This window comes from Delphinus delphis, chromosome 3, assembly GCF_949987515.2.
Source record: "Delphinus delphis chromosome 3, mDelDel1.2, whole genome shotgun sequence".
Classification (NCBI taxonomy): Eukaryota; Metazoa; Chordata; class Mammalia; order Artiodactyla; family Delphinidae; genus Delphinus; species Delphinus delphis.
The window spans coordinates 172041410-172066396 of record NC_082685.1 but is presented as its reverse complement, the minus strand read 5'-3'; the positions used below and the strand labels follow the sequence as shown (position 1 = coordinate 172066396).

The window sequence follows — 24987 nt, the reverse complement described above, 5'->3', positions numbered from 1 at the left end:
CCCGCTCCTCGGCTGCCCCGGCCTGGCCCGGATTGCTGGGACACCTGGAGGGCTGGCCACGCCTCCCTCGCCTTCAGCGACCCCTGCTTTCCCCCGGATCTCACCGTCCAGTGACTGTCGTGCATCCCTGGGGCTCCTCTCTGGCTTCTGCCCCCCGAGTCACTTGGGGAAGAGATCCAGGCACCTTCCACCCCCAGCCCGGCACCACGATGGTGTGTGTGGGTGAGTGCACACGCGTACCCCACACGCGTGCACATGCTCACATGAGCACACATCTACACACACGTGCACACTCACGCGTGCACTGGCACGAGTACACCTACATCACTCCCTTGAGCGTGTGACGTGCTTTCTCGACCACGACACCGGTGAGGTTGGTGGGAATCCTCTTTTCCCTGGGCCATCGTGCGCTTTCCAGGATGGGCAGCGGGTGGGACTTGGGGTCCCAGGCAGCGTTAGATGGGGACCGCCAGCACAGGGCACACACAGCTGGCATCCGTCGGCACGTGAGGTTTTGGGGTCCGGCACCCAGGCTCTGTCCTGCGGCCGTCGCTCAGGAAGAGGCTGGCGGTCTGGCTCCAGAACCCTGGCTCTGCCCGCTGTGGAAGGCATTGGGGCTGTCTCGGCACCCAGGTGCCTCCTCCGTCCTGGGCTGGACATCGAGGTGTGGTTCAGTCGTGTGCATCTGTTTCCTGGTGGGCACTCGCGGCGTCAGACAGGAAGCAGTCTACTCCTCAGCCCCAGGGCATGCGTAACCTGTGTCTAAGTAACTGAACAAAAAGTCTCCGGAAACAATTCTTACCCTTGTAACATACAGCGCACGTGGCGTTTTCTAATTCATTAAAAGAAAGAGTTGCTACCCTTGTGTTGGATCCTCCATCCACTGATGGTTATGACCTGCAGGCCGGGAAGCACGGCCCTCGCCCCTCCCACCCCCGTCTGTGTGTTTCTGGTGGGGCTCACAGAGCGGCAGGGAGGGGCTGTGCCGCCCACACCCGCCCACGTCAGCCCCCGAGCGGGGCCTCAGCCCTCTCCTCTCCCGCGTCCCCATGAGCTCGTCAGATCATTGCAGCTGCCACTGAAGCATCTCTTCTGCATCCCGCCTGCTGTGCTGGGACCCTGGGGCTCTGGGGCCTCTTAGCACATCAGCGTCAGTGCATTTGCTGTGTTTGTTAGGCTGAGAGTCTCCCCGGTGAGCTGTGGACCCCAGGACGTGGCCAGGCCTGTCTGGGGCTCCGTTGTCTCTGCAGCACCTCCCGGGTGCTTGGCACTAGTAGGATGTCATGTGTGTTCACTGGACAGAAAGATGAGGGAGGGGAGGTGTGAGTGTCCCGGGGCTGCCATAACCCCTGTTCAGCGGCCGGAAGTCAGAGGTCAAGGTGTCAGTGGGGCTGGTTCCTTCTAAGGCCGAGGGAGAACCTGGTCCAGGCCCCCTCCAGCTTCTCTGCTCTGCTGGCGTCCTTGGCGCCCTGGACCTGTAGAAGCGTCACCCCATCTCTGCCCCATCTTCACATGGCGTCTCCCGGGAACGTGTCTATCTCCGAATGTCCTGTTTCTACAAGGACGCCAGTCCTACTGGATCAGGGCCTGGTCCTGCAGTGTGACCTCATCTTAACCAAATCTATTCACAAAGACCCCATTTCTAACAAGGTCACACTCCCAGGTACTGGGGGTTAGGACTTCAACACGAATCTGGGGGCACAAGTGCAGCCCTAACTGGACAAGAAGTGTGGTGGAGTCCTGGAAATCCCGGGGGCCGGCGTCCAGGCTGCGGGCCCCAGCTCTCCCTCAGGGCCTCTGTTTCTTCAGCCCCAACTCAACGCGTCCACAGTGAGTGCCGAGTCCTCCTGGCCAGGGGCTCACGTGCACGCAGGACCCAGCTGGCTCCCAAACCCGAATGCAGGAAGGGCGGTGGGCCGTCGAGGGGCCCCTCGAACGCTTTGCCCGCCTGTCCCAGCCCTGCGGGACTCGGAGCCCTCCTGGCCTCCCCTGAGCTACGGGGGCCTTACGCCCTGGCCTGCTCAGCCACTGGTCTGCCAGTCTGTCGACTGCTGCCGTGACGGGAGGCTGTGGGCCGGGCAGGAGAGGGTCTCGGGCCGCGGCCCGTCTGAGGCCCGACGGGGAAGGACTCTGTCTAAGCCCCCAGGCTGCTCTCGTGGCCGCGGGCCGGACTCGGTTTTGCTGAATGCTGGCCGGAGGCTACTCCCGCTGCCCCCGGGACCTGGGCCGTCTGCGTCCTCATCACGGAGGAGACTCCAGTAAAGCGGGTGCGGCCTCCGCGGTTTGTCCCTTCATTTCTGCTGCGTCCTGTCAGTTAGATGGGAGCTGCAGGCTGGGCGGCGGGGGCAGGGCACCCGAGGGCGTGAGCTCTGGGAGGCAGGGCAGCCAGACCCCTGGGAGCAGAGGAGGCCTGCGGCATGGGGCAGGGGAGAGGCCACGGGGAAAGGGTCACACGGCCCCATTCGGACTCGTTTCCTCCAATGGCGACTGGAGACAGGGTCGATGGCGGGGCCTGGGGCACCTGTGGCTGAGACGGGAGGTGTCCCCGGAGGGCGAACAGCTCTGTGGGGTGGAGGTGGAGGCGGAGGCTTGGGTGCGTGAGCCACACCCTCCCGGGGCGGGGATGGCAGAGAAGATGCCCCAGCGAGGCCAGTGCACACGTGCATCGGCGTCTGGTCGACATGAGTAGGATGGAGAAGCCGCCCAGGGACCCAAGGGGCCGGACGGTGGTCGGCCGGACGCTCAGCGACAGAAAGGGCGTTTGCGGGCGGGGGCAGGGAGAGGGGGCGTTCCCAGCGCCCCTCCCCGCCTGCCCTGTTGGCGCCGGGTCGCGGGCGACGGGCCTGTGGGAGGGGTCTTGGACTCGGCTGAGGCTCTAATCTCCCTCGTGCTCCCTGGAATCTCCCAGCCCTGCCTGGGAGCTTGAATCTCATTTTGTGCCATTTTAGTTTCAAAGCATTTTTTTCATTTTTGGTGAAAGTCTGTTGTTTTGCTAAAACAAGGAAGAGTTTCCTGATATGAGCCCAAACGCAGGGATGTGTTTTTCCATCAGAGAAGAGAAGGTCTAAGACTTTCCCAGCTGAAGAGCCTCAGCACAGAGAGCAGGTGTTTAAAGGCTGAATTCTAGACCTGGACCCAGAGACGTCACAGGGCAGCGCAGGGCTGGAGACCTCGGCCAGGCCCTCCCATCTCACCCGGAGTCACACCCATCAGTGGTGCAAGGGGATGGGGGCTTGGAGGAGGGGGTGTGAGCACTGCACTCGGTCTGCTGAGTGTAACGGGCCCTGCATCTACAAGGTTCTCAGAGCGGGGCCCACGGGAGCGGGGGGGGGGGGTGCCTTGGACCCTTGGGCGCCCATCCTCGCTGGCGTTATCCACTCCCTCCTTCCTGCCCAAGAGGCACTTCCTTCCCGGTCCTCGTTGGCTGCTACGGACACTTCACTGCACGGGCAGAGCGTCTCCCGGCCAAGGCTGCGCCCACATCTCCAAAGCCCTGGCCCCTGTATCCACGTGGGCACCGTGGATGCCTGCAGGGAGGCGTACCCGGGCCACGCCCACAGGGGGCGCGTCAGAGTGACGGGCGTCCCAACGCGCGCACAAGGTAATGGTGCTGTGGTCAGAGAGCGAAGGAACGGACAGCTTAGGGGTTCAAATAAATTTGCATTTCCAAAGTCAGATAGAGCCATAAAAGCAAACCATTAGCTGGATTAAAAACAACTTTTCTACATGCCAGCCGTAACCAGGAAGCATATTAGAAAACGTCAGCTCTCTGTCTGAGATACCGCTCAGAGCAGACGGAAACACCACCAGCCACACTCACCCAGGACTTCTCAGCACTTCCCACATTTTAACACTTTAACGCTTTTAATAGCCACCCAGGTGGGCAGGGGGAGGCACCTATGACAGGTGGGCAAACAGGTGGGCAGTGAGGACCCAGGCAGCGGCAGGACCAGTTATTCACCTGGACAGTCGGGCCAGCCCTGCCCTTGCCTCCCTCTCCCGCTTCGTCCTCAGAGAGCTGAAGTCCCCACCCAGGAGATAAAGGGTGAACCACCAGAGGGGGAGCCCAGGGTCACCCTCCGGCGGCTTCTCATTCAAGGTGATCATTTCTGGTGTAATAGAACATTTTAGAATTTACATTTAGTTTCTCTGTGTGCACAAGGCTTTAAAGATATCAGAGCATTTAATAGCTGATGGCTCGTAACACCATCTTTGAATACATTTATTGAAAACTGTTCCAAATATTAACCTTTGATCCCGGTGGGAAGGAGCTGGCCGACTGCGCTGCTGCGTAAATACAAACGCCAGGCGGGTTTTAACCCAGAGCAACGCCCTGTCTACACAACAAATGACTTGAAGCAAAGAACTCAGTTCTTGGAATAAGTAGAATTATTCAAATTCTAGGTAAACATCTTCAGCACCGAGTCAATGCTGACTTGGGTTTTAAGTTTTGTTAAGTAAATGCAAGCCAGCCTGCGCTGGGGGACGCAGTGGGGCCCCAGGGGGCTGGAGACTAGGCCGTTCTGGAGGTACCAGGCAGACTGGGGTGCTCGCTGCCCTACCCAGGGCGGGGCCCCGAGGCCTTTGACCCTGACCTGCAAGGGCCTGTCTCCCCGCACCCTGTTGTCTCTCTCTGTCTCTGACTTTCTGTCTCTCTCGCGGTCGCTCCCTCGCGCAGGTAAGATGCATACCTGAAACGCACGTTTCACAAAACAGACCTTGCCCTTCTTAGGTGCGCTGACTCTGATGTTTTCTATTTTGTTAAATTGAAAAAAACTCAAGGCAGACTCACTAAATTGGCATAGTCCAACGTTTCCCATTCTGTGTAATGACACCAAAAATTGTCTGCCGTGGCCCAGTGCAGGGGCGGCCGGGATCACCTGGGGCACCATTACCTAAGGCCAGGGGCTGGGCAGGTGGACTACCGTCTTTGGTTTTGTTTTCCTAGCTCTGGGTGGGCCTTCTGTGCTCAGTGGGAGGCCCCCGATCTGCTAGGAGGCTCTGTCAGTGGCGTTGGGGCCCTGGGGGTCCTTGGGGGAGGAGGGGAGCAGGAAGGTCCCCCGAGGTCGGGGCGTGGCAGCATCTTCCACAGGGGACCATGGAACACAGGACTTGCTAATTAAGTGTCTCAAAAAAAGTGACCTTTTCCTGCTGTCAGTGACCAGGAGACAGGTAAAGATGCTGGTCAGGTGCGTCTATAGAGATTAAGGGAGAAGTTGTGGGGCAAAACCAAAGAAAGCCAACTACGGAGGAATCTGTTTACCCTTCTAATCACCTATTTCACTGTTGCCAAACCTTTATTAAAATGCTTCTCTCAAAGGAAAAATCACACGGCTTTTCTGGGCTTTAACACCCAGATTTTGTGTCTAAAGGTCGCTGGGTGAAGAGTGTGAATCTGATGGCAAAGTGCGGTGTGGACAGAGGGACCGAGGCCTCCCATCAACAGAATTAGGGTACGGGCGGCCTCCTCCTGCCCAGGGAGCTGGCTTCTGCACCAGGTTAGTGTGGAAAGAAAACACTTCTTCGGGTGTTTCAAAATTGACACGTTTCACTTGTATTAAAGAACCTGACCTCCCCTTGGAGAACAGATGCCAAACACAGCATTCAGATGGCTACTGGGGTGTGTGAGACTGGACCAGAATGGTAGACCTTTACATGTAATACAGGACCTTCCACCATCTGTGTTTCCACCCATCCACCTACCTGTCCATCCACCCAGGTACACACCATCTACCCATCCACCCACCCATCCATCCACCCACCCATCCATCCACCCATCCACCCACCCATCCATCCACCCACCCATCCATCCACCCACCCATCCATCCACCCACCCATCCACCCACTCATCCATCCATCTACCCATCCACCCATCCACCCACCCACCCATCCACCCACCCACCCATCCACCCATCCACCCACCCACCCATCCACCCATCTACCCACCCATCCATCCACCCACCCACCCACCCACCCATCCATCCACCCATCCACCCATCCATATACCCATCCACCCACCCATCCACATACCCATCCATCCACCCATCCACCCACCCATCCATCCACCCATCCACCCACCCATCCATCCACCCATCCACCCACCCACCCACCCACCCATCCACCCACCCATCCATCCATCTACCCATCCACCCATCCACCCACCCATCCATCCACCCACCCACCCACCCACCCATCCACCCACCCATCCACCCATCCATCCATCTACCCACCCACCCATCCACCCATCCATCCATCTACCCACCCACCCATCCACCCATCCATCCATCTACCCACCCACCCATCCATATACCCATCCATCCACCCATCCATCCACTCACCCATCCATCCCGTCATCCATCCACTCACCCATCCATCAGTCCACCATTCCTCCACTTACACATTCATCATTCATCTATCAATCTAACCACTTGCTCATCAGCCCTCCATCCATCCATTCATCCCTCCCTCCGTCATCTGTCCATTCATTGTCTACACACCCATCCATCCATTTTCTACCCCTCTTCCCTCACTCCTTTCTCCATTTCCTCCTTCTATCCATCCATCAATCCACCCGTCCACCAACCACCCATCTATCCATCCACCTAAATACCCATCCATTAACTCATTCATCTGTAAATATAAATTGAGTGCCACTGTCTACTGTGTACCAGGTCTATTTAAGACAATGGCAGAAGCGAAGGAGACCAGCTCAGCCCCTGCTCCCAGGGGAGCTCCTGCTCAAACTGGGGGGGGGGGGGCAGTGAGCGCTCTCCATTCCATGGGACACCTGCTGGGGAGGCCTGGGGACAGTGGGCGATCAAGGAGCACTGAGCAGGGCAGAACCCAGAAGCGGGGCCAGAGAAGACTTCCAGAGGTGGCGTCCAAGCATAATGATAAACAACGGAGCTCTCCTCTGGGCTGTGACCAGAGCTGACTGGTGTCTAGAAGGACCTCTTTGGCCAGGGTGGACAAGAGATCCTTAGGGACCAAAGGCAGGGAGCCACTCGGGACTCTGCTGTTGTCTCCCCAGAAGAGGCTCTTGGGCTGGGCAGTAGCAGTGGTCAGACCACATGGCTGGAGTCTGGACACCTGGGGAGACTGCAGGGGAGCTGACCAGGCAGGTGAGGGCTTGAGAGAGAGGTGGGACAGATGGGGGCAGGAGGGGGTGGCGCGCAGCCAGCGGGGGCCCTGGGGTGGGTCTGGGTTAAGCCCACTGGACCTGGGAGGGGCTGTGCTTGCTCTTGGCCAGGGAGAGGTGAGTGAAGGCAGGTTCTCAAGGTGGGGGGGGGCCCGAGGCAGCCTCCGGCACAAAACGACATCGAGCAGGAACCTGGCCGTTTTCCCATGGGTTTCTTTTATTGTTGGTGACGACCACACAAGAGGCCACTGTGAGACAGACGGACGTGGACAACACGAGTGCTCAACGCTCCTGGGAAGGACAGGGTGGGCCCGATTCCTCTCGCGCTCCGGTCCGCAAGCTGGTTTCCCCTGAGCGGCCGGTTCCACAGGCCTGGGCCGAGGTCCATTCGCGGGGATGGCCGAGGAGCCGCCGTGGGCCTGTCTGGCAGTGCCTCTCCTGTGGCCCAGCAGCCCGTGCTTGGACTGCGGCCGTGCTCCCTCCAGGACGGCAGTGCTGGGAGCATTTCTCAGCTGAGGGTCCAACACCCTCGCCAAGGACCACGGGAACGTCAGCAAACAGATTTCAGAAACCAGCCCTGCGTTCTGAGAACTGGCTTTGATTCCCATGTCAATACGATTCTAAAAGCCGTTCCCTGAGGAAACAAGTGCTCTTCCTGACGTGACACGTGCCTCAGAGAGAATTCCGGCGGGGTCTCCCTCCCAAGACTGCGGGGCTCCAGGCTGCCACCTCGGGGGCTCTGCGTGGTCGGGGACCGCCACGGGGGACGCACTCCTGCTCGTGCCAAGCTCACTTTCTCCGTGGCTGGGGGTCCACGTCGGGCAGGAGTGGTGGCAGCCCACATGCATTTTATGGAGTTTTCTTGTAGCTACAAGGAAATAAACAGCACCCCCATCTCACACCCGGGCCCTGGCCCTCCGTGGGCTCTGAGCAGACCTGTGTGATGTGGGGACACGTGGTCCCACTTCGTCACCTTTCGTATGGCTTCCGCCATTTCACCTCTGCACAATTAGGCAAAATACGGCACTCGGTATTTTTAATACGAGCAAAACAAAAGATCCCAGAAGCTATCGTGAGCGCTGGGATTCTCAGAGAATCCGTAATCTATAATTATCGTATATCTCCTGCACACGTGGGTGACAGCAAGCTGTGGGCTCCAGGGGGCCCTGGGGTGGGCACGGGAGAAGGGAGCAGCTCTAACGCACAGAACACGACTCAGACGTTTCTACCTGTGGGACGGGCACAGACTAGGGAAGTTACACAGTGACACGGCGGACAGAGGGTCGTCTCTCCGTGGCACAGAGGGTGTGACCAGTCAGGGGAAGGGCTTGAGTGTGTCCGGCGAAGCAGAAGGTGCAGCATGGGAGCAGCCCTCCTTTCTCTCAAAACTCCGATTTCCCTTCCTCGTTGCCTCTGTCCTGCCGTGGACGGTGCCCTGCGGGTCTCCTTCCTCCGCTCCCCTCTACACCACGAGCCAGTGGCGGAGCTGGAAAGAAAACAGGGCTTATTCAGACGTGAAGGGAGGAGCTCCTTGGATAAAAGCCGCTCCTGGGCCGGCGGCCCGGCTTGTAGCTGGGAGATCCCTGAGCCCAGCGGGCGGCTGGGGGCCCAGCACTGCTCCTGGGGCACCACAGACCTGACGCCTATGGAGACAAGTCATCACTTCACGAAGAGATGTTGTCGGCGGGCACAGTGGCCTCGAGGGGCCAGAGCGGGGACCAGCGGCCTCTGCCATCCCTGGCCAGTGTGGCATCAGCTGCTGGGCAGACACTAGATGCCAGCGTGCCTGGGCTGGTCCAGAGCTCTCGCCTACTGGCTCGCACGTGACCTGCGACGCCCCTGGCCCCCTGGGGCCTCTGATCCCGACCCAGTGGAACCCTGCACCCCGTGGAGTGAACCCTGCACCCCGTGGAGCTGTCTGCTTTGTGTGACCCTGTGGGTGGGGGATGAGGCCTCGTTCACCGCTCGGGGAAGGGTGAGACGGACGGGGCCCTATTTAGTTGTCCACAAATGTCATCACCTGTTATCACCCAGCTGTTAGTTCAGCTTAGTTTTGAGCACAGGCCATTCGATCGCACTAAATGGCAAGGACTGTGTTTTGTAAACATTTCCAGACAAAGACGGGCAGGGCTTGTTTCTTACACAGCCACACCGGGGGGTAGGAAGATGCTGCCTCCGGTCCCACCGCAGGGCCCTCCGTCACCACGGGGAGAGCCTGCTTAGGACACACCCACACAGCAGCCAAAGGGCCGCCAGAGGGCAGGGCTTGACCAGGGACGCCCCAGACCAGTGCTGAGGCCGGGGGGGGGGGGGGGGGGGGGGGGGGGGCCACACCTGGGGCCCCAGCTGAGACCCGCCCCCGGGGGTGAAGTGGCCCTGTGTCCTGGCCACAGATGAGCCGAAGGCGACCTTCTCAGAGGAAGGTGTGCTTACGGGGCCTCTCAGAGTCCCCACAGGTGGAGATCAGGCCGTGATGCTGCAGCCAGAAGGGCAGAAGCACAGGTAGCAGCCACCCCGGGCGGGTCGGCAAGAACCGGAAACTCCAGTTCAGATCCCCGCGGACCAGAGAGGTTGTGTGGTCCTCAGATTACTGGGCAGCTGGGTAAGAAATGGTTTAAAAAGCGATAGATGCCACGCACGGTGCTGCACAGTTCCAAGGCCAACTGCTGCTTCCAGACACGTGAACAACGTAACTGTCGGTGAAGGGGGACACAGGAAGGGGGTACGTGACGGAGACGTGTTTCCATAACTGCACACGTGACACTTCCATGTGCAGCGTCAAAGTGAACGGCCACAGCTACAGACAAAGATATTTCTGGTCCAGATGGAGTAATGGGGACTGAATATATTCCACCATCTGACACAGCTTAAAGTGAACAAAATATATATAATAGTGGGTTTTCAGACACAGGAGGCCAGACGACAAAGGACAGATTCCCCGAGGGAGACAAGCAGGGGGGTCTGTCCAGCTGCCCCATTGCGGCCTCGAGGGGCTATCTAGGCTTCAGCGGGGGAGGGGACGCCCAGGTGGGGCAGCGAACCCCTGGCCTGATGAGCTGGGGTGAGCGCTGGGGAGCCCAAGGTGGCTGGAGTTCACAGGATGGAGCTGCAGAGGGGCGAGTGCGGCACTGAGCCCTGGGCACGTGCACAGGGACCCGAGGGTTCAGCTGAGCATTCAGGGCACTCGAGGCCGGAGACACCCTCCCGGCAGGATTCGGGAAATGTCTCTGAAACTCACAGGACGGGAGCTGTGCCCGCCCCGCAGCCAGGCTGGAGCATCTCCTGGATCTCGGGGCGGCGGGTAGAGTGTTCACCAAGGTCTTGCACCAGCATTGGAAACCGCCCCCCACTAAATGCCGCTCTGGTCCCACCTAGCAAGTCTTAAAAGCCAAGTCCCCCAAAGATCAAACTGTCTCCGAGTAACTTAATGACGACCCAGAACAAAGCTTAATAATACGTAAAGGAGCACAGATACATCCAGCCTCTAACAAGGTAAAACTCACGACAGCCGGAATCCAATTAACAATGACGATGTGTGAAGCAGCAGCAGAATTCAACCCCTTATGAGAAAAGGCAACTGACGCTGACCCGGAACAGACACAGATGCTGACACTGGCAGATGAGGGAATTACACAGTGATTATAACTGCAGTCCACATGTCCAAAAAGGTAAGTAGAGGCACGAAGGACATAAAAAGACCCAGCGTGAACTTCTAGAGATGAAAACTACAAGGTGTGAAATGATAGGTGTGCTGGATGGGATTATTAGCAGATTAGACTTTGCAGAGGAAAAAAATTAGTGGACTAAACAAAAGCAACAGAAAGCATGCAAAATAAAATACACAGAGGGAAGAGAATGAACGTGGCCTAAAATATGTGTAACTGGAGCCCATGAAGGGGGTGGGACAGAAAAAAATGGAAGAAATGATAGCCCCAAATTTCCAAATACACTGAAAATTATGAACCCACAGTTCCAAAAGGCTCAGTGGACTGTGGGTATGAGAAGCATGAAGTACGGTGCTGTAACCGTGCACAGTGGAGAAATGAACCCAAAGACTCAGGCAGCGTGATGCCCTTTCAATAAATTAAAAAACAACTGAAACCAAACAGTCTACTTTTCAGGAATAGAGCAGTACCTACAGATGCAACAAAACTGTGCAGCAGAAAATGCATGGGAAATATTCAGCTAGACTGAGATGGTGTTGATTTCAGGGGCAGGAGGGTGGCAGACACGGAGGTAGACGTGAGTTACTATCAAGGTGGACTTTTGTACGGTTGTTCACAAGGGTTTATTTTGTTATGTGGTTAAATAAATGAAACACAGGCACGGGTGGACTAATGTACGATGGTGCACCCGGACACAAAACCTAAAAAGACACCTGAAAGAGTGTGAGACCCGGAGGAGCCAGGGAAGCCTCATGTGGCAGAGCCCAGGACGGAAGCAGAGAGGCAAGGGGCAAGATTTAAGTAGGGTTGCAAAATTCCCAGAACTCACAAAAAACATGAATTTACAGACCCTGGGCACACAAGAGATGCCGGGAGGAATAAGTAAATAAAACTACTTATAATAGCTTTGCAATAATATAAATAAAAGAAATCTATGCCCAGACACATCGCAGGGGAACTGCAGCACCAAATGCAAGGGAAGCTGGAACGGGTCCGGGGACCCTGCCCCATGGGGCCATATGTCTCAGCAGGAAGGACTGCAGGGCTGCAGGTGGAGAACCAACATCTTCAAAATGCTGAAAGACCATAACTTGATCGAGAGCCACATGCCTGTGGAAACTCTGTCATAAATAAGGGCAAAGTAAACACATTCACAGACACACAACAGTGAGGAAGTTTATTAAGACACCCCCTTAAAGGAATGTCTGAAGGATGTTTCTTCGAAAGGCAAGAAAATGGTCCTCAAAGGAAAGACGTATATGCCAAAAAGTAGAGTGAACAAATGAACACTGGACATGCACACTTGTCCAGGGAAGTTTCTGGACAAAATAACAACAATAATAATAGTGACTAAGTTGTGGGTTAAAAATGACATAAATGGAATATTGGACAATAATAGCTTATTAATCTGTAGGAGGAAAATTTAAGTCCTTGTCATATTCAGGATGGGGGTTCAGATAATGTTTAACTTTATACTTAAAGTGAAATATGCATGGTACAATTTCACAAACAACTATGAAATGAATAGAATAAAGTATATAAATTCCAAACAGAGAGGAAAGAGTAGAACAAGAAAAAAAAAAGACCAAGAAATCAATCATAAAAGGCAATAATAAGGTGGAAAAATAAACGTTAAAAAATGGAACAGGGTTAAAAAATAGAAGAAGGAAGCCCAACTGTACAACAAATATAAATGGATTAATCTGCCCAGTTGCCAGACTAAAGCATTCCAGTGTATTCGAGGTTTGCAAAAGACACCTAAATGTTAAGATGATTGCAAAATTGGAAGTTAAAAGATCACAAAAGACATTTCAGGTAAACTCGAAAGAAACCTAGTGCAGCTGTAGTCACCTCAGACAAGAAGGACTTTAAGAGCAAAAACACAGCAAGGGAGCAAGGATCGGCCAAGGAGATGTGATCATTCTGAACCCATAACTGTCCCAGAAAACAGGCTCAGAGTAGATACAGCAAAACCCAGTAGAACTACAAGGGAAAATTGGACAAATATGCTTTCAAGGTCAGATATCCCGTAAATATCTACTGATTACTGATGGTTAAACAGAGCTAAAATGTGCAAAATTGTGAAAGATTTGAACAACGCAGTTACAAGCTCAATCTAATGGACAGAAGGAGAATTGCATGTCAACAACTGGAGAATACATCTCATCTAAAGATACACGTAGCACTTATGAAATTTGATTAGGTACTTGGCCATAAAGGAGTATCAATACACTCCAAAGAATGAGTAAAAAGGTGTCTGAACACAATGCAATTAATTTAGAAATCAATAACAAAAAGATAAATGAAACATCCCCATATATTGGGGAATTTAAAGGCAGACTTCTAAGCATGGGTGGAAGAAGTCACAATGAAAATTGAAATACGCTTAGAACTAAATGATACACAAAATGCTATGTTAAAAGTTGTGACATATAGCTGATTCACTTTGTTATACAGCAGAAACTAACACAACACTGTAAAGCAATTATACTCCAATAAAGATGTTAACAAAAATGTCTAATTATAAGAAAAAAAAAAAGTTGTGGAACACAGCCAACAGGGTATTTTGAGGGAAATTCTTAGCCTTGAATGCTTATGTTAGAAAAGAAGAAAGGTTGAAAATTAATGATCCATGGTCTAAGTTAAGAAGTCAGTAAATGCATGACAGAGTAGACCAATGAAAGTAGAAGGGAGAAATAATGACAGCTGAAATGAACGAGACAGAAAGCAAAGCACAAGCAGAGCACCCTGCAACCAAGTCGCGAGCCTTCGAACTGCACAAGGGGAAGTTCTCTGTCCCAATAGGCCCCCACCTCCGCCCCTGCCTAAAATCATGCCCCTTACGCAGCTTTTGAGTCAGAGTGTCCACGCCCTGGAAGGGCTCAGCTGTGCAGCATTCACAGCTGACGCTGGCGTCCTGACCACGCACCTCGCTCTGGGGTTGGAGGAGGGTCACCCACCCAGGTCGCCTCCGCCCCCAGCCAGCGGCGGGGAGAGTGGCACTCACCGTGAACTGGCGCACCTCCCCTCTGTCCACCCGCTCGTGCTCCTTCTCGGGCGTGATGGCGTAGGCCAGCTTCTAGAAGACAAGGAGCAACTGTGGGCGCCGGCCCAGCCTCAGCGGGGTGAACGGGCCCTGGTCAATGGCTGTCGACGTGGGAGCTGATGGCTTGGGTCTCCTTAGACCCTGGAGCAAAGTCCAGCCCAACTCGAAGTAGCCACTACTGGAGGAGGCTCATCTCCACGTCAAGCTCACGGTGGGCCCTGAGCAAAGGCGCCCTCCATCTCTTCCAGGAATCCCGGCATCAAGATGTGAGGTGGAGGGACCCCTGTGCCCAACCCACCCACCTCCTCCTTCATAGGTGATGCAGAAGCTTGCCCGAGCGACTGCGAGGCCCAGAGCCACTCCCAACCCACACGGGGGTGCCCGCCTGGGGATCCCGCTGGCCCTGCTCAGCCCCACGTGGACTCGGTCCCAGGAGAGGGTGGGTCCCCTGCTTCCACCCCCACCCTCAGACCACTGCCCTTCCACCTGCACTGCACGCCGTAGACCATGTGTGCACACACACAGAGACACACACGGGCAAGTACGCTCGTGTATGTGCCCACGTGAGGACACACACACACCAAGACAGGCACACACAGGTGCGCGCACACACACACAAAGACAGGCACACACAGGCGCACACACACACAAAGACAGGCACACGCGCACACGCACACGCACACACGCACGCACAGGCACAGCCCATCCCCACACCAGCCCACGTGTCTCTGGCATGATCACCGGCCCCTCCAGCCCCTCCTGCTGGGCAGAGATGAGCAGGCGGGAGCAGGCCTGGGACAGGGACACCCGCCTGACCTTGTTGGTGGCCTCACAATCGGGGGCGGGGGGAAGGGCAGGCGAGGGAGACCCATCCAGATACACACCTCCCTCGAGGAGCCGGGCAGGCTGCAGAACTTGTAGGCAGCATAGATGGGCACCACGGACATGGAGGACGCAGCGATGGTCCAGCCCAGCGCGTTGGCCCACTCGGGGAAGATGTAGCCTCCGTAGTGCGGGGGCCGGAAGGTCGCGATGCTGACCACGACCACAAACTGAAACCGAGGGACGGGGTCAGGGGCGGCTGGGGGCAGGGGTGCCAAGCGGGTGGCTCCGGTGGAGGGCCCCCCGCACAACGGGACTAGGCCGTGAACCTGGGCAGCGGGCGTCTGTGTGTACTCTGCAGACCGGGGCCGCTGCGGGACGGGGCGGGCGTGCTTGGGGGGCACACAGCCCTCCAGTTCTTAAGTCTGATGGGTGGGGATTCTCTCGCTGTCCCTTGTACACCTCACAGGTTGCCACGCGGGGAGAAGCAGGACACCTGGCTGGTCTGGAGGTCGCATGCCCCAGGCTGCTGGGTAGCTGGAGTGACCAGCAGCCCCTGCAGGTTTGGAGCAGCTCAGGGAGCTTGGGGCTTGAACCGGGAACCTCACCCCCACTCCGCCTCCTCTCTCACGGGCCCTTGGGGTGGAGGGGGCGCTGCCCGAGGCCCCTGCCCCATCTGTGGACACCCTGGGTGCCGCTGGGCTGGCTGGGCAGGAGGAGGGCCAAGGTCACGAGGTGCTCGCCGGCCTGGGCTCTGCACTCAGAGCTGGAAGGCCGCTGAACGGCTGCCTGGGGCCACCAGACAGGGCAGGCAGTTCCAGCTTCGCGAGCCGTCGGGGCTCGGTCACAGCCACCAGCCCTGAGGTTGTGGTGTGGATGTGTGGGTGGACCAGCACGGCCCTGCTCCAACGCAACAGGCGGTGGGCGGACCTGGCCGCAGGCCCGAGCTTGCAGACCCCTGGCCTGGATGACAGCAGCTGCTGGGGAGCCCTGGGGGCCGTGCTGTCACGGAACCTGAGCGGCTCCCGTCCGGCCTCGCATCTGAGCACCCGTCTTCCCAGGTTCTAACCCTTCTCTCGGGCCTCCAGGCAGAGGTCAGCTGACACCCTCCAAGCACAGGGGACGAGCAGGGCCTTAATCGGGTGGGAGCCCTGCCTCGCATGAATGGTTTCTCAGTGGCTCCAGTCGGGGGGGATCTTCAGGAGACCAGAGGATGTGGGGGCCAGCCTGCCCTCCTGCCTGAGCCCGGTGACCTGCTGACTCCCGCCCGTGGAGACCCTGGTCCCCGGGCAGCACCGAGCCCCTCCCCCAGCATCAGGCGTGTGTGGCCCCTGCTGGACCGGGTGGCGGGGGAGCGGGGAAGAGGGGCCTCACCAGGAGGAAGCAGGGGCTGATGAACTTCCAGCACAGCCGCCAGTAGAGGCTGGGCCGCTGCCCGGTCATCTGTTTGATGTCGTCGCTGAACTGCCACACGCCTGTGGGGAGGTGGCCAAGCAGGCGGTCAGCACGGCACCTGCCCGAGATGCGGGCCCCGCCAGGCCCTTACCAACCCCGGGCCACCCCCAGCAGACCTGGAGCTCGGGCTGCACGCTGGTGCCCAGGCCGCCCCACCCAGCCGCCCCGGGGTCTTGCTGACCCGGGCCCGATGCATGTCCCCGTGGTGACACTGGGATCACCGATGACCCCAAGGGGGCCTGTGGGGCCTCCGCCCTCCTCCCATCTCAGGTCCTCCTCCCTGTGGCCCACGGCCATCCGTGCTTCCCCTCTGTAATCACTTTTTGCATTTACAAAAATCATAAAATATATAACATATATAAAATAAAATGTATACAACATAAAACTTACCAATTTAACCGTTTTTAGTGCACAGCTCAGTGGCATCAAGCACATTCACACTGTTGTGCGAGTACCACCACCGTCACCTCCAGAACCTTCTCATCCTCCCCACCTGAGATTCTGTCCCCATTAAATGCTTGCTCCCCACCCCCTCAGCCAGCCCATGCCACGCCCCCATCCCACTTCCTGTCTGTGAACCTGACTCTTCCGGGGACCTCACGGGACTCCTACAGGATCTGTCCTTCTGTAACTGGCTTATGTCACCGAGCATGGTGTCCTCAAGGCTCCCCCATGCCGTAGTGGCATGTGTCACAATGTCCTTTCCGTTTATGTGAACGTCTTTTGTAAGGAAAGCTACTTCTAGAAGCTCCGTGTGCCACAGCTCTCTCCAGATCTTACAGTGATTTCTCTTGCCCTGAGCCTGGCCTGGCCTCTGGTCATGTGACAGCAGCTGGTTGGCCGAGTCTGTGCCACATGCGGGGACACAGCAGAGCTACACCGCCGTGCAGAATCCCCTCTTCACACTCCAACCCCACCAGCAGATCCCGGACTCGGACCCTGGAGGAGTGGGGTGGAGGGGGCTGACCCCAAAGGCCAGCAGAGACGGGCGTGTCCGCCAGGCCCCTCGGGCCCTCAGGCAGGTCCAGGGCGGGCCAGCCCGTCCTCAGGGACCTGGGGGCACAGAGGTGGGCGCGTTCTGGGTGTGAGCTGCCGTCCGGAGAAACAGTGTGACCTCTGTCTTCGGAGGCTTCGGGGAGCACCCGGTCCCTGCAGGGCCAGCCTCCCTCCGTCTCCGCCAGCCCCACGTTCGTGGCTGTGGGATACGTTTGAAGCACTTTCTCTCCTTCTCTGAGGTTTTATTTTGGGGTGGGGAGATTATGACTTAAAGCTACAGGCAAGTATTGATTCCAGGTGCCAATGAAGGCACAGAGAGCTCGATATTTCCCTTTTCTGTAGCAAAGTAACTACAATTGCGAGAGTTCTTGGAATATGGACTATTTGCCAGGTTAAGCCTCTCAAAGCTAGAGTGCTTTTCAGGTTGTAATTCCAGGGCCGAGGCAGAGACCGTGACCCCCTCGTGTGACAGCAGGGCTGCTGCGACGCTGCGGTTCCTGAACAGCACAGACCTGGCTTGGGCTGCGGCACGTACACGTGCAGAGGCGTGTGCCCGTTATCGCGAGCTTTCACTGCAAACTCCCCCAAGGATACCTGGCCAGGAGAGCTGAGCGGCCCCATGACCCCAGGTCACAGGAAAGAAACGGAGAGAGAGCAAGGTGGGCCCGGGCAGCAGGCTGGAAAGGGCACAGCGTCTGCAGCTGTCAAACCTACAGCAGGACATCCCGGGAAACATGGCAGGCGCCCCAGCAGGGGCCGGGGAGCACGGCTGCAGGCGGGGCTGCGCCTCTTCCAGGGGCTGCCTGCTGACCAGCAGGCCCCTGGCCTCGAGGGGCTCCCAGGCCTAATCCACGAATGAGCGCTGGACCAGGGCGGGGGGTGGTCTGGAGTCCAGGTGGTGCTGTCCGCGCAGGGTCAGGAGCTCTGGCCTGACGCTGAACAGCGGCTCTCTGAACACCACCGTCACCCCTCCCGTCAGCTGAGGGCCTTAGTGCCACGTCCCCAGAAAGAAGCCCACTCAGCCTGTTCCCCTGCCACCTCGGTGCTGAGACCTCGCCTCCAGCACCAGCCAGTGTCCCAGCGTCCTCACAGATCCTTCCTCCTCAAGAACCAGCAGCGTGATTATGTGGCCACCCCGAGAGCTCTGACCGCAGTAAGGATTTCGGGCTGCCGTCCAGGCTGTCCTCACTGATCCATGGAACCGCTGGCCACCAAGCCTCCTCTGTGATGTGTGGTGACCACAGAGCAGGGCAGCTTTGCCAGAAAGGAAGCAGCACAGCGACAAAGCCCAAGGACGCCGGCCCGGCCGGTCACAGTGACGGCACAGGGGCTGGGTCTTTGCGGTTGGAGCACACCAGCCCCCCGAGGGAAGCTCCGTCCTTACCGTAGAACCAGGCCACCCCGATGACCTCCATGAGCACCCCGAAGAGGATGGACGTGCCGGCCGCAAAGTGGTCCAGCAGCGTGAAGACATAGATGCCACCCTAGGAGAGAGGGGAGCGCCTGCTGAACTCGGGGTGCCCGGTGTGGCACGCCTCGCCCACGAAGGTGTGCTCTCCAAAGTATACACCTGGCCTGCAGTTTCAGCTGACAGACAGCTTCTAGCTTACTCCCTAGACAGTGTTATTTGAATCAGTAAAATTCAGTCCACAAGCAGCTTAGGGACCCATCTATTCCGAAAAAGAAAAACTCCTCTCCTCCCCAGCAATTAGGGATGAAGGCAAAGCAAATGCCAAAGTTGGCAGGGACTCTGTGAGGGAGGGGACCTGGGTCCTGCATCTCCCCGACAGGCCTCCCCTGAGCCTCCTGGCCCACAAACCCACGGGCTCTTCCCAGGGAGCTGTCCAGGTTCTGAAACACTCCAGACCAAGTGCTCAGGCACCCAGGGACCGCGTGAGACCATGGCGACTCTGAGTGACCGTGGCTCCCTGCGTGTGTTCAAGGCCACCCCGAGTGTGACCACAGCCACCCATGTATTACGGGTCACGGGTTGTTTGGAGGGGTGCAGCCCTCGGAAATGCTGTGGTTCTGTCTGGTCTGACAGCAGTAACCATTGCTGCCCAACACCAAATTCTAATGAGACATCGTCAGGCGGGCGAGCGCAGGTACGCAGGTACGTACGTTGGTGACGCAGAAGAGGGAGAGAAGGAAGGTTGCCAGGACGATGACGAGGGTGAAGAGCTCCCGGTGCCTGTGCAGCAGCTGGAACTCATCGATGAGCCCGGTGATCACCGACTCCATCCCGCCCATCTGCAGCGGACACAGGGCAGAGGAGCGCTGGGGGCGGGGCCGGCGCTCTGCACCCCGCCTAGGCCGCCATTCGGGCAACGCAACGGACGCGCACAGTCAGGAGCTGCACGGTGTCCGGGGTGCAGAATGCACCCTCGGCACGGGCTGCTCTGGAGACGCGGCCACTGGAGAGGGAGGACCTGGGTAGATGCCCTGTTCCCTGGTGAGGATTTGCCAGACGGGGGTGGAGCGCTACGTGGCCCTCGTAATACCATCCCCTGCGTCGCCACGAAGGCTCAGCTCTGCTGGGCTTTTCTAAGCAAGTGTCTGCCCCACAAGCACAGCTTAGTTTCGCTCCCGGGGAGGACCTGGCGTGGCCACTGGCCATGTCCTCACCGATTAAGCCCTCCTGACTCTCAGTACTGTCGTGACGGGGTGTCGCCCACGAAACCCGGCCAGCTGGGGAGCCTCCCTGCCCTGCGCTGCTGGGACCGCCTCCTCCAGGAAGTGCTGACTATGGGAGTCACCGCCAAGGCTGTGCCCACCCAGTGGGCAGGTGACAAGGCTGACGGGGAGACGGAGGTGGAGGGCTACGGCGCGTGGCCAGCAGTCACACGGTGGGGATCCGTGGGCCTCCGCACTTCCCAGGAAGCTCGGATGAACGTGGGGCCTGAGGTCCCGGCTGGCGGTCCCAGCAGGCCACGTGGAGGAGTAGCCCGAGGAAGTCCGCCTGCCGAGCCAGCGCCCATGCGCCCGCAGGGCCGCCACAGGATGCTCAGAGGGCCTGGCTGCAGCCTCCGCTTCCCACCCCGCACGGGCACCCTTCCTCCTGGCGGCTGAGGGGCAGGGAAGGCGTGAGTCAGGCTGCCGGGGCCCTGTGTGTCCCGTCGCCCCGTTGCCTCGTCTTCCTGCACGGCCCTGCTGCCCCCGGCCCTGTGCCTGTGTGTTTAGGACTCTCAGGGGGCTTGCTGTTCCCCCCCCACCCCCAGGGGAAGAAGAGGGGCGAGCTGGTCCGAAGCCTCCTTGCCAGTTACTGTGGGACCCTGCCTCCCACGCAGGGGCTCTGTGCAGGCACGGGGGTTTGGGAGACCCGCAAGGGCATCCGGGGCCGGCCCGGCCCTGTGAGGGCTGGCTGTCACTGGCGGGCCCACGGCACGCGGAGCGCCGAGGTCACTCACGGCGCTGTCGATTCCCAGGGTGAGTAGCATGACGAAGAAAACCACGGCCCAGACGGAGGACAGCGGGAGCGTGGCAAGCGCCTCGGGGTAGATGACGAAGATCAGCCCCGGCCCTGAAAGCAGACCCCGCCGTTGCTTCCCGCCACCCCCAGCTCCACCCCCGCCCGGAGACCACAAAGCCCTGCCCACGGCCTTCTTTCCGCCCTCCTTGGAAAGTCCTCCCTCCTGGAAGTCAGGGCCCAGGACTCTGGAGAATGGAAACTGGATCCATGGGAGGGAGGGCCTCTGTTCTGTCCCCTCCAGCCCCCCCGACCGCCTCCCGGGGCTGTGCGGGCCCTGGGAGAGGAGGGGGCACAGCCAACGGGAAGAGGGTGGGAGTGGCTTCCAGGGGCCCTACCCTTTATCCCTCCAAGCACTCGGGGCGCCTCCTGGTTTGTCTCTCGTGCCTGTCGTGGACACACGTGCGCTGCCCACACGCTCAGGCATGCTGTGGTCCACGTAGCCCACACTGTACACATTTTTCTGTGCCAACGTATTACTCTGAGTATCATCTCTAGAAACCACGTACTGTTACGTGGTTTGGAGACGGGGCGGACAGACCCCTCCAAGACTGCGGTGGGAAAGCTGGGGGCTGGGGTGAAATCTCAGCAAGTGTTCCCAAAGTAAAAAAGATGCCCACAGGAAACCGCTAGTTGATCATTTTCACGGGTAACCTAAAAAGATGCGCCACGTAGCTCCCGGGCACGGGCTGCCGAGCACTTGATCACGGAGGTGTGACAGCGTTTCTGGTTCCCTCGTCCTCAGCGGGGCCTGTTCGGGTGCCAGCTGTTAGGAACAGGGCACTTACTGATCCTTCTAGAGGAACAAAGGCCAGAGCCAGGGTCCACCCCCCAGGGTCTCTTAGGAGCCCTGGTGTCAGGCCTGTGCTCTGCGATTCCCAACCCCACGGAAGGAGCAGGGTTTCCGGTGTGGAGCGAAGGGGTGGCTCGTTTGAAAAGCTCCACAGTCTAAATGCCACAAACCCAGGAAGATATAACCATGTGCTCGGCCGAACGTAAGCGCAACATCCTCACCTTTCATTTCTGTTCTCGGGTTAACATTTCACCCTGTTTTCTTGAGAATTAGAGCCATAAATGACATTTACTCTGCTTGTCACGGAAATGCATAGAATACATTCAGCTGACTTCAGGGGTTAATGGAGGTTCTTGCAAACTATTGCTACTTACCATAATAAAGGGCAAAAGAGCGGTGGAAATGCATAAATGCAACAGAGTAAATTTCACTGCTCTGCGCTTATTTGCATTATGTTCCCTTTCTCCTGCCTATATTGGATTTTTTTTTTTTTCCCCTACAGGAAAGAGTATGGATTTGGAAACACTTGCTGAGATTTCACCCCAGCCCCCAGCTTTCCCACCGCAGTCTTGGAGGGGTCTGTCTGCCCCGTCTCCAAACCTCTGTTTCCTGCTTTCAAAGTGTGGCTCCAAATGGGATCTAATGCAACTGCAAAGCTCTTGCGCAGCAAAGGAAACCATAAACAAGACGAAAAGACAGCCCTCAGAATGGGAGAAAGTATTTGCAAATGAAGCAACTGACAAAGGATTAATCTCCAAAATTTTCAAGCAGCTTATGCAGCTCAATATCAAAAAACAAACAACCCAATCCAAAAATGGGCCGAAGACCTAAATAGACATTTCTCCAAAGAAGATGTAGAGATTGCCAACAAACACATGAAAAGATGCTCAACATCACTAATCATTAGAGAAATGCAAGTCCAAACCACAATGAGGTATCACCTCACACCAGTCAGAATGGCCGTCATCAAAAAATCTACAAACAACAAATGCTGGAGAGGGTGTGGAGAAAAGGGAACCCTCTTGCACTGTTGGTGGGAATGTAAATTGATACAGCCACTATAGAGAACAGTATGGAGGTTCCTTAAAAAACTAAAACTAGAATTACAATATGACCCAGCAATCCCACTACTGGGCATATACCCAGAGAAAACCATAATTCAAAAAGACACATGCACCTCAATGTTCACTGCAGCACTATTTACAATAGCCAGGACATGGAAGCAACCTAAATGCCCATCGACAGACGAATGGATAAAGAAGATGTGGCACATATATACAATGGCATATTACTCAGCCATTAAAAGGAACGAAATTGGGTCATTTGTTGAGACGTGGATGGGTCTAGAGACTGTCATACAGAGTGAAGTAAGCAGAAAGAGAAAGGCAAATATCGTATATTAACGCATATATGCGGAATCTAGAAAAATGGTACAGATGAACCGGTGTGCAGGGCAGAAATTGAGACACAGACGTAGAGAACAAACCTATGGACACCAAGCGGGGGAAGCAGCGGGGGTGGGGCTGGGGGTGGGGGTGGGATGAATTGGGCGATCGGGATTGACATGTGTATACTGATGTGCATAAAATTGATGACTAATAAGAACCTGCTGGATAAAAAAATAAATAAAATTCAAAAAAAAAAAAGTGCGGCTCCCAACACTCAACTTCTCAAGAACTGGATGGGCTGACGGGCCGACCCGCTGAGAGCCCAGGGCGCAGGTGGGGTTGGCCCTCTGTCCCCCTCAGCCCCTCCCTGAAGGCTACCCTCCCGCTCAAGAGTGAGAAGACCCAGGAGGAGATCAGTCCCCCAGCCCCCGGGAGAAGAGGGGCTTCCCAGGGGAAGGGAGGGGCCCACCCCCGAGCAGGACGGTCTCGGGGGAGGTCCCTCCTGGCTCGCGCACAGCGATCCTGCAGGCCGGTGAGGGTGGCGGCCGTCGTGGGAGGCCTTGGGGTCCTGGGCTGACCCAGCTTCAGGCTGCCTAAGCCGTGACTTTCTGCCCAGCACCCCGGGGGCTCTCTCCTGCGGGGCCCAGCTCGGTCCCTGTGTCACCTGGGCCCAAGCCCTCCCCCGCCCACTCCCCCTCAGCTAACTTCCTGGTTTGCAGACACTCGGTGTCTGTGACAGCATGGTGAGCAGGTTGGGAACATGGGTCTCTGTTGTCACCGTGTCCAGAGACTTCGGGGGATTCTCAGCGATTATCCAAATCCCATCTACACGTGCCATGGCCACTGGGTATCTGGAGGAAAAGCTTGGAACAGAGTAACTGCTATGTCCAAACCAGTCCAGCTTCCTTCTGGCTGACCACACCGAGGTCCGTGCCGCTTGGAACAGCTCAGAGCCCTGAACTTCACATCCCTGGCCAGGTGTAAACAACGGCGGGGGCCACCCAGTGAGGGGAACCAGACCCTCGTCCTGCAGCCGAGTGGTCTCTGCAAGGCACCCTGGGACGAGGGGCAAAGATGCCCCAGCCTCTGCATGCGGTGGCCCGAGGGGGCAGGCGCAGGGCGCGCTGCACCCAGGATCCTGTTCTCAGTAGCAGCAGCAGCTCGTGGGAAGGGCTCTGGAGGCCTGTGCATTTCCCTCTAGGTTTGCAGGGAAAACACTCATCGAGAACTGGGCAGCCTGAACCCCGGGAGCGGGCGGGGTGGGGGGAGGGACCTGCCTGCCCCGGGGCACTCACCGTCCTTGGCCACGTCCCCGATGGGCACACTGTGCTTCTGGGCCATGTACCCCAGGAAGGAGAAGACCACGAAGCCGGAGGAGAAGCTCGTCAGCGAGTTGACGGAGGTGGTGATGATCGCGTCTCTGCAGGAACAAGACGTGCTGTCTCAGCACCCGGCCTGGAGCCGCTGCAATTTCCAGTCATTATTCGTAATTTACTGCATCTGGGGCAGGCAGCTCCGGGGGCGCTTCCCCAGTCGAGCAGGCCAGCCCCTCCTGCAGCCCCAGAGGCTGTCCGGGGCTGCCCTGCGGGAGGGAGGCTGGCATCCGGTGATGGTGACAGGACCTCCCACCTGGAGCCCCCACTGAGCGGCTTAGGGCTCTGGTCAGACGTTGGCTAGGCCAGGCCCTACGGCCCGTCCATGTTTGCCTGGGGACCCCGACTCAGTGCTGAAGGCGAGACAGTCCAGCCAGCAAAGCTGGGGCTCCAGGTGGGCAGCACAGACGACCACAGGGGTCCCGACCCCCGCTCGACAGGGGCTGCCAGGCGGGGCTCTGAGATGTCTCCCGGGGAACTTGTTAAGATGAAGGTTCTGACGGGGCGGGTCTGGTGGGCCCCAGATGCTGTGTTTCCCATTGGCTCCTGGGGGTCCCGTGCTGCCGGTTGTGGACCCCACTCTGACGGCTGAGAATTCAGAGAGCAGGGGACGGGGGAGTGTGGGGTCAGCCCTCCTGGTGCCCGAGTGGAAGGACGTTTGCAGGGTGCTCAGACCCAGGTGGGCACAGGGTGGGCTCTGGCCCTGCCGTGCAGACCCCACCTTTGTGTGGCCCTCTGGGTAGCAGTCAGCCTGGCCATTTTGCTGTGCACACCGTCTTTGTATTTTTACCGCATTTTTATCCTCATGATATGAAAGAGAATAAATACAGGCTCATGAAGGTCAA

At 57.6% G+C, this 24987-nt stretch overlaps 2 protein-coding genes across 2 annotated transcripts in view; one reads left to right on the top strand and one right to left on the bottom strand.

Moving 5' to 3' along the window:
* The first annotated feature begins 209 nt into the window (after window positions 1-209).
* On the top strand, window positions 210-7055 carry LOC132422331 (spore coat protein SP85-like). Its single transcript, XM_060007116.2, is given in 4 exon segments — window positions 210-222; window positions 5720-6033; window positions 6036-6376; window positions 7031-7055. Coding segments are annotated over 4 exon segments (693 nt in total).
* A 1168-nt stretch (window positions 7056-8223) lies between these two features.
* The window catches only part of SLC6A3 (solute carrier family 6 member 3), a 34616-nt gene continuing 17852 nt past the window's right edge, over window positions 8224-24987 (bottom strand). Inside the window, exons 7-14 of the mRNA XM_060007115.1 lie at window positions 24065-24189; window positions 20530-20642; window positions 19244-19372; window positions 18507-18606; window positions 16046-16146; window positions 14734-14901; window positions 13811-13882; window positions 8224-8624 (exon numbers count right to left, since the gene is read on the bottom strand). Of these exons, the coding sequence (XP_059863098.1) occupies window positions 8601-8624; window positions 13811-13882; window positions 14734-14901; window positions 16046-16146; window positions 18507-18606; window positions 19244-19372; window positions 20530-20642; window positions 24065-24189 (832 nt within the window). The 3' untranslated portion in view covers window positions 8224-8600. The remainder of the gene's footprint in view (window positions 8625-13810; window positions 13883-14733; window positions 14902-16045; window positions 16147-18506; window positions 18607-19243; window positions 19373-20529; window positions 20643-24064; window positions 24190-24987) is intronic.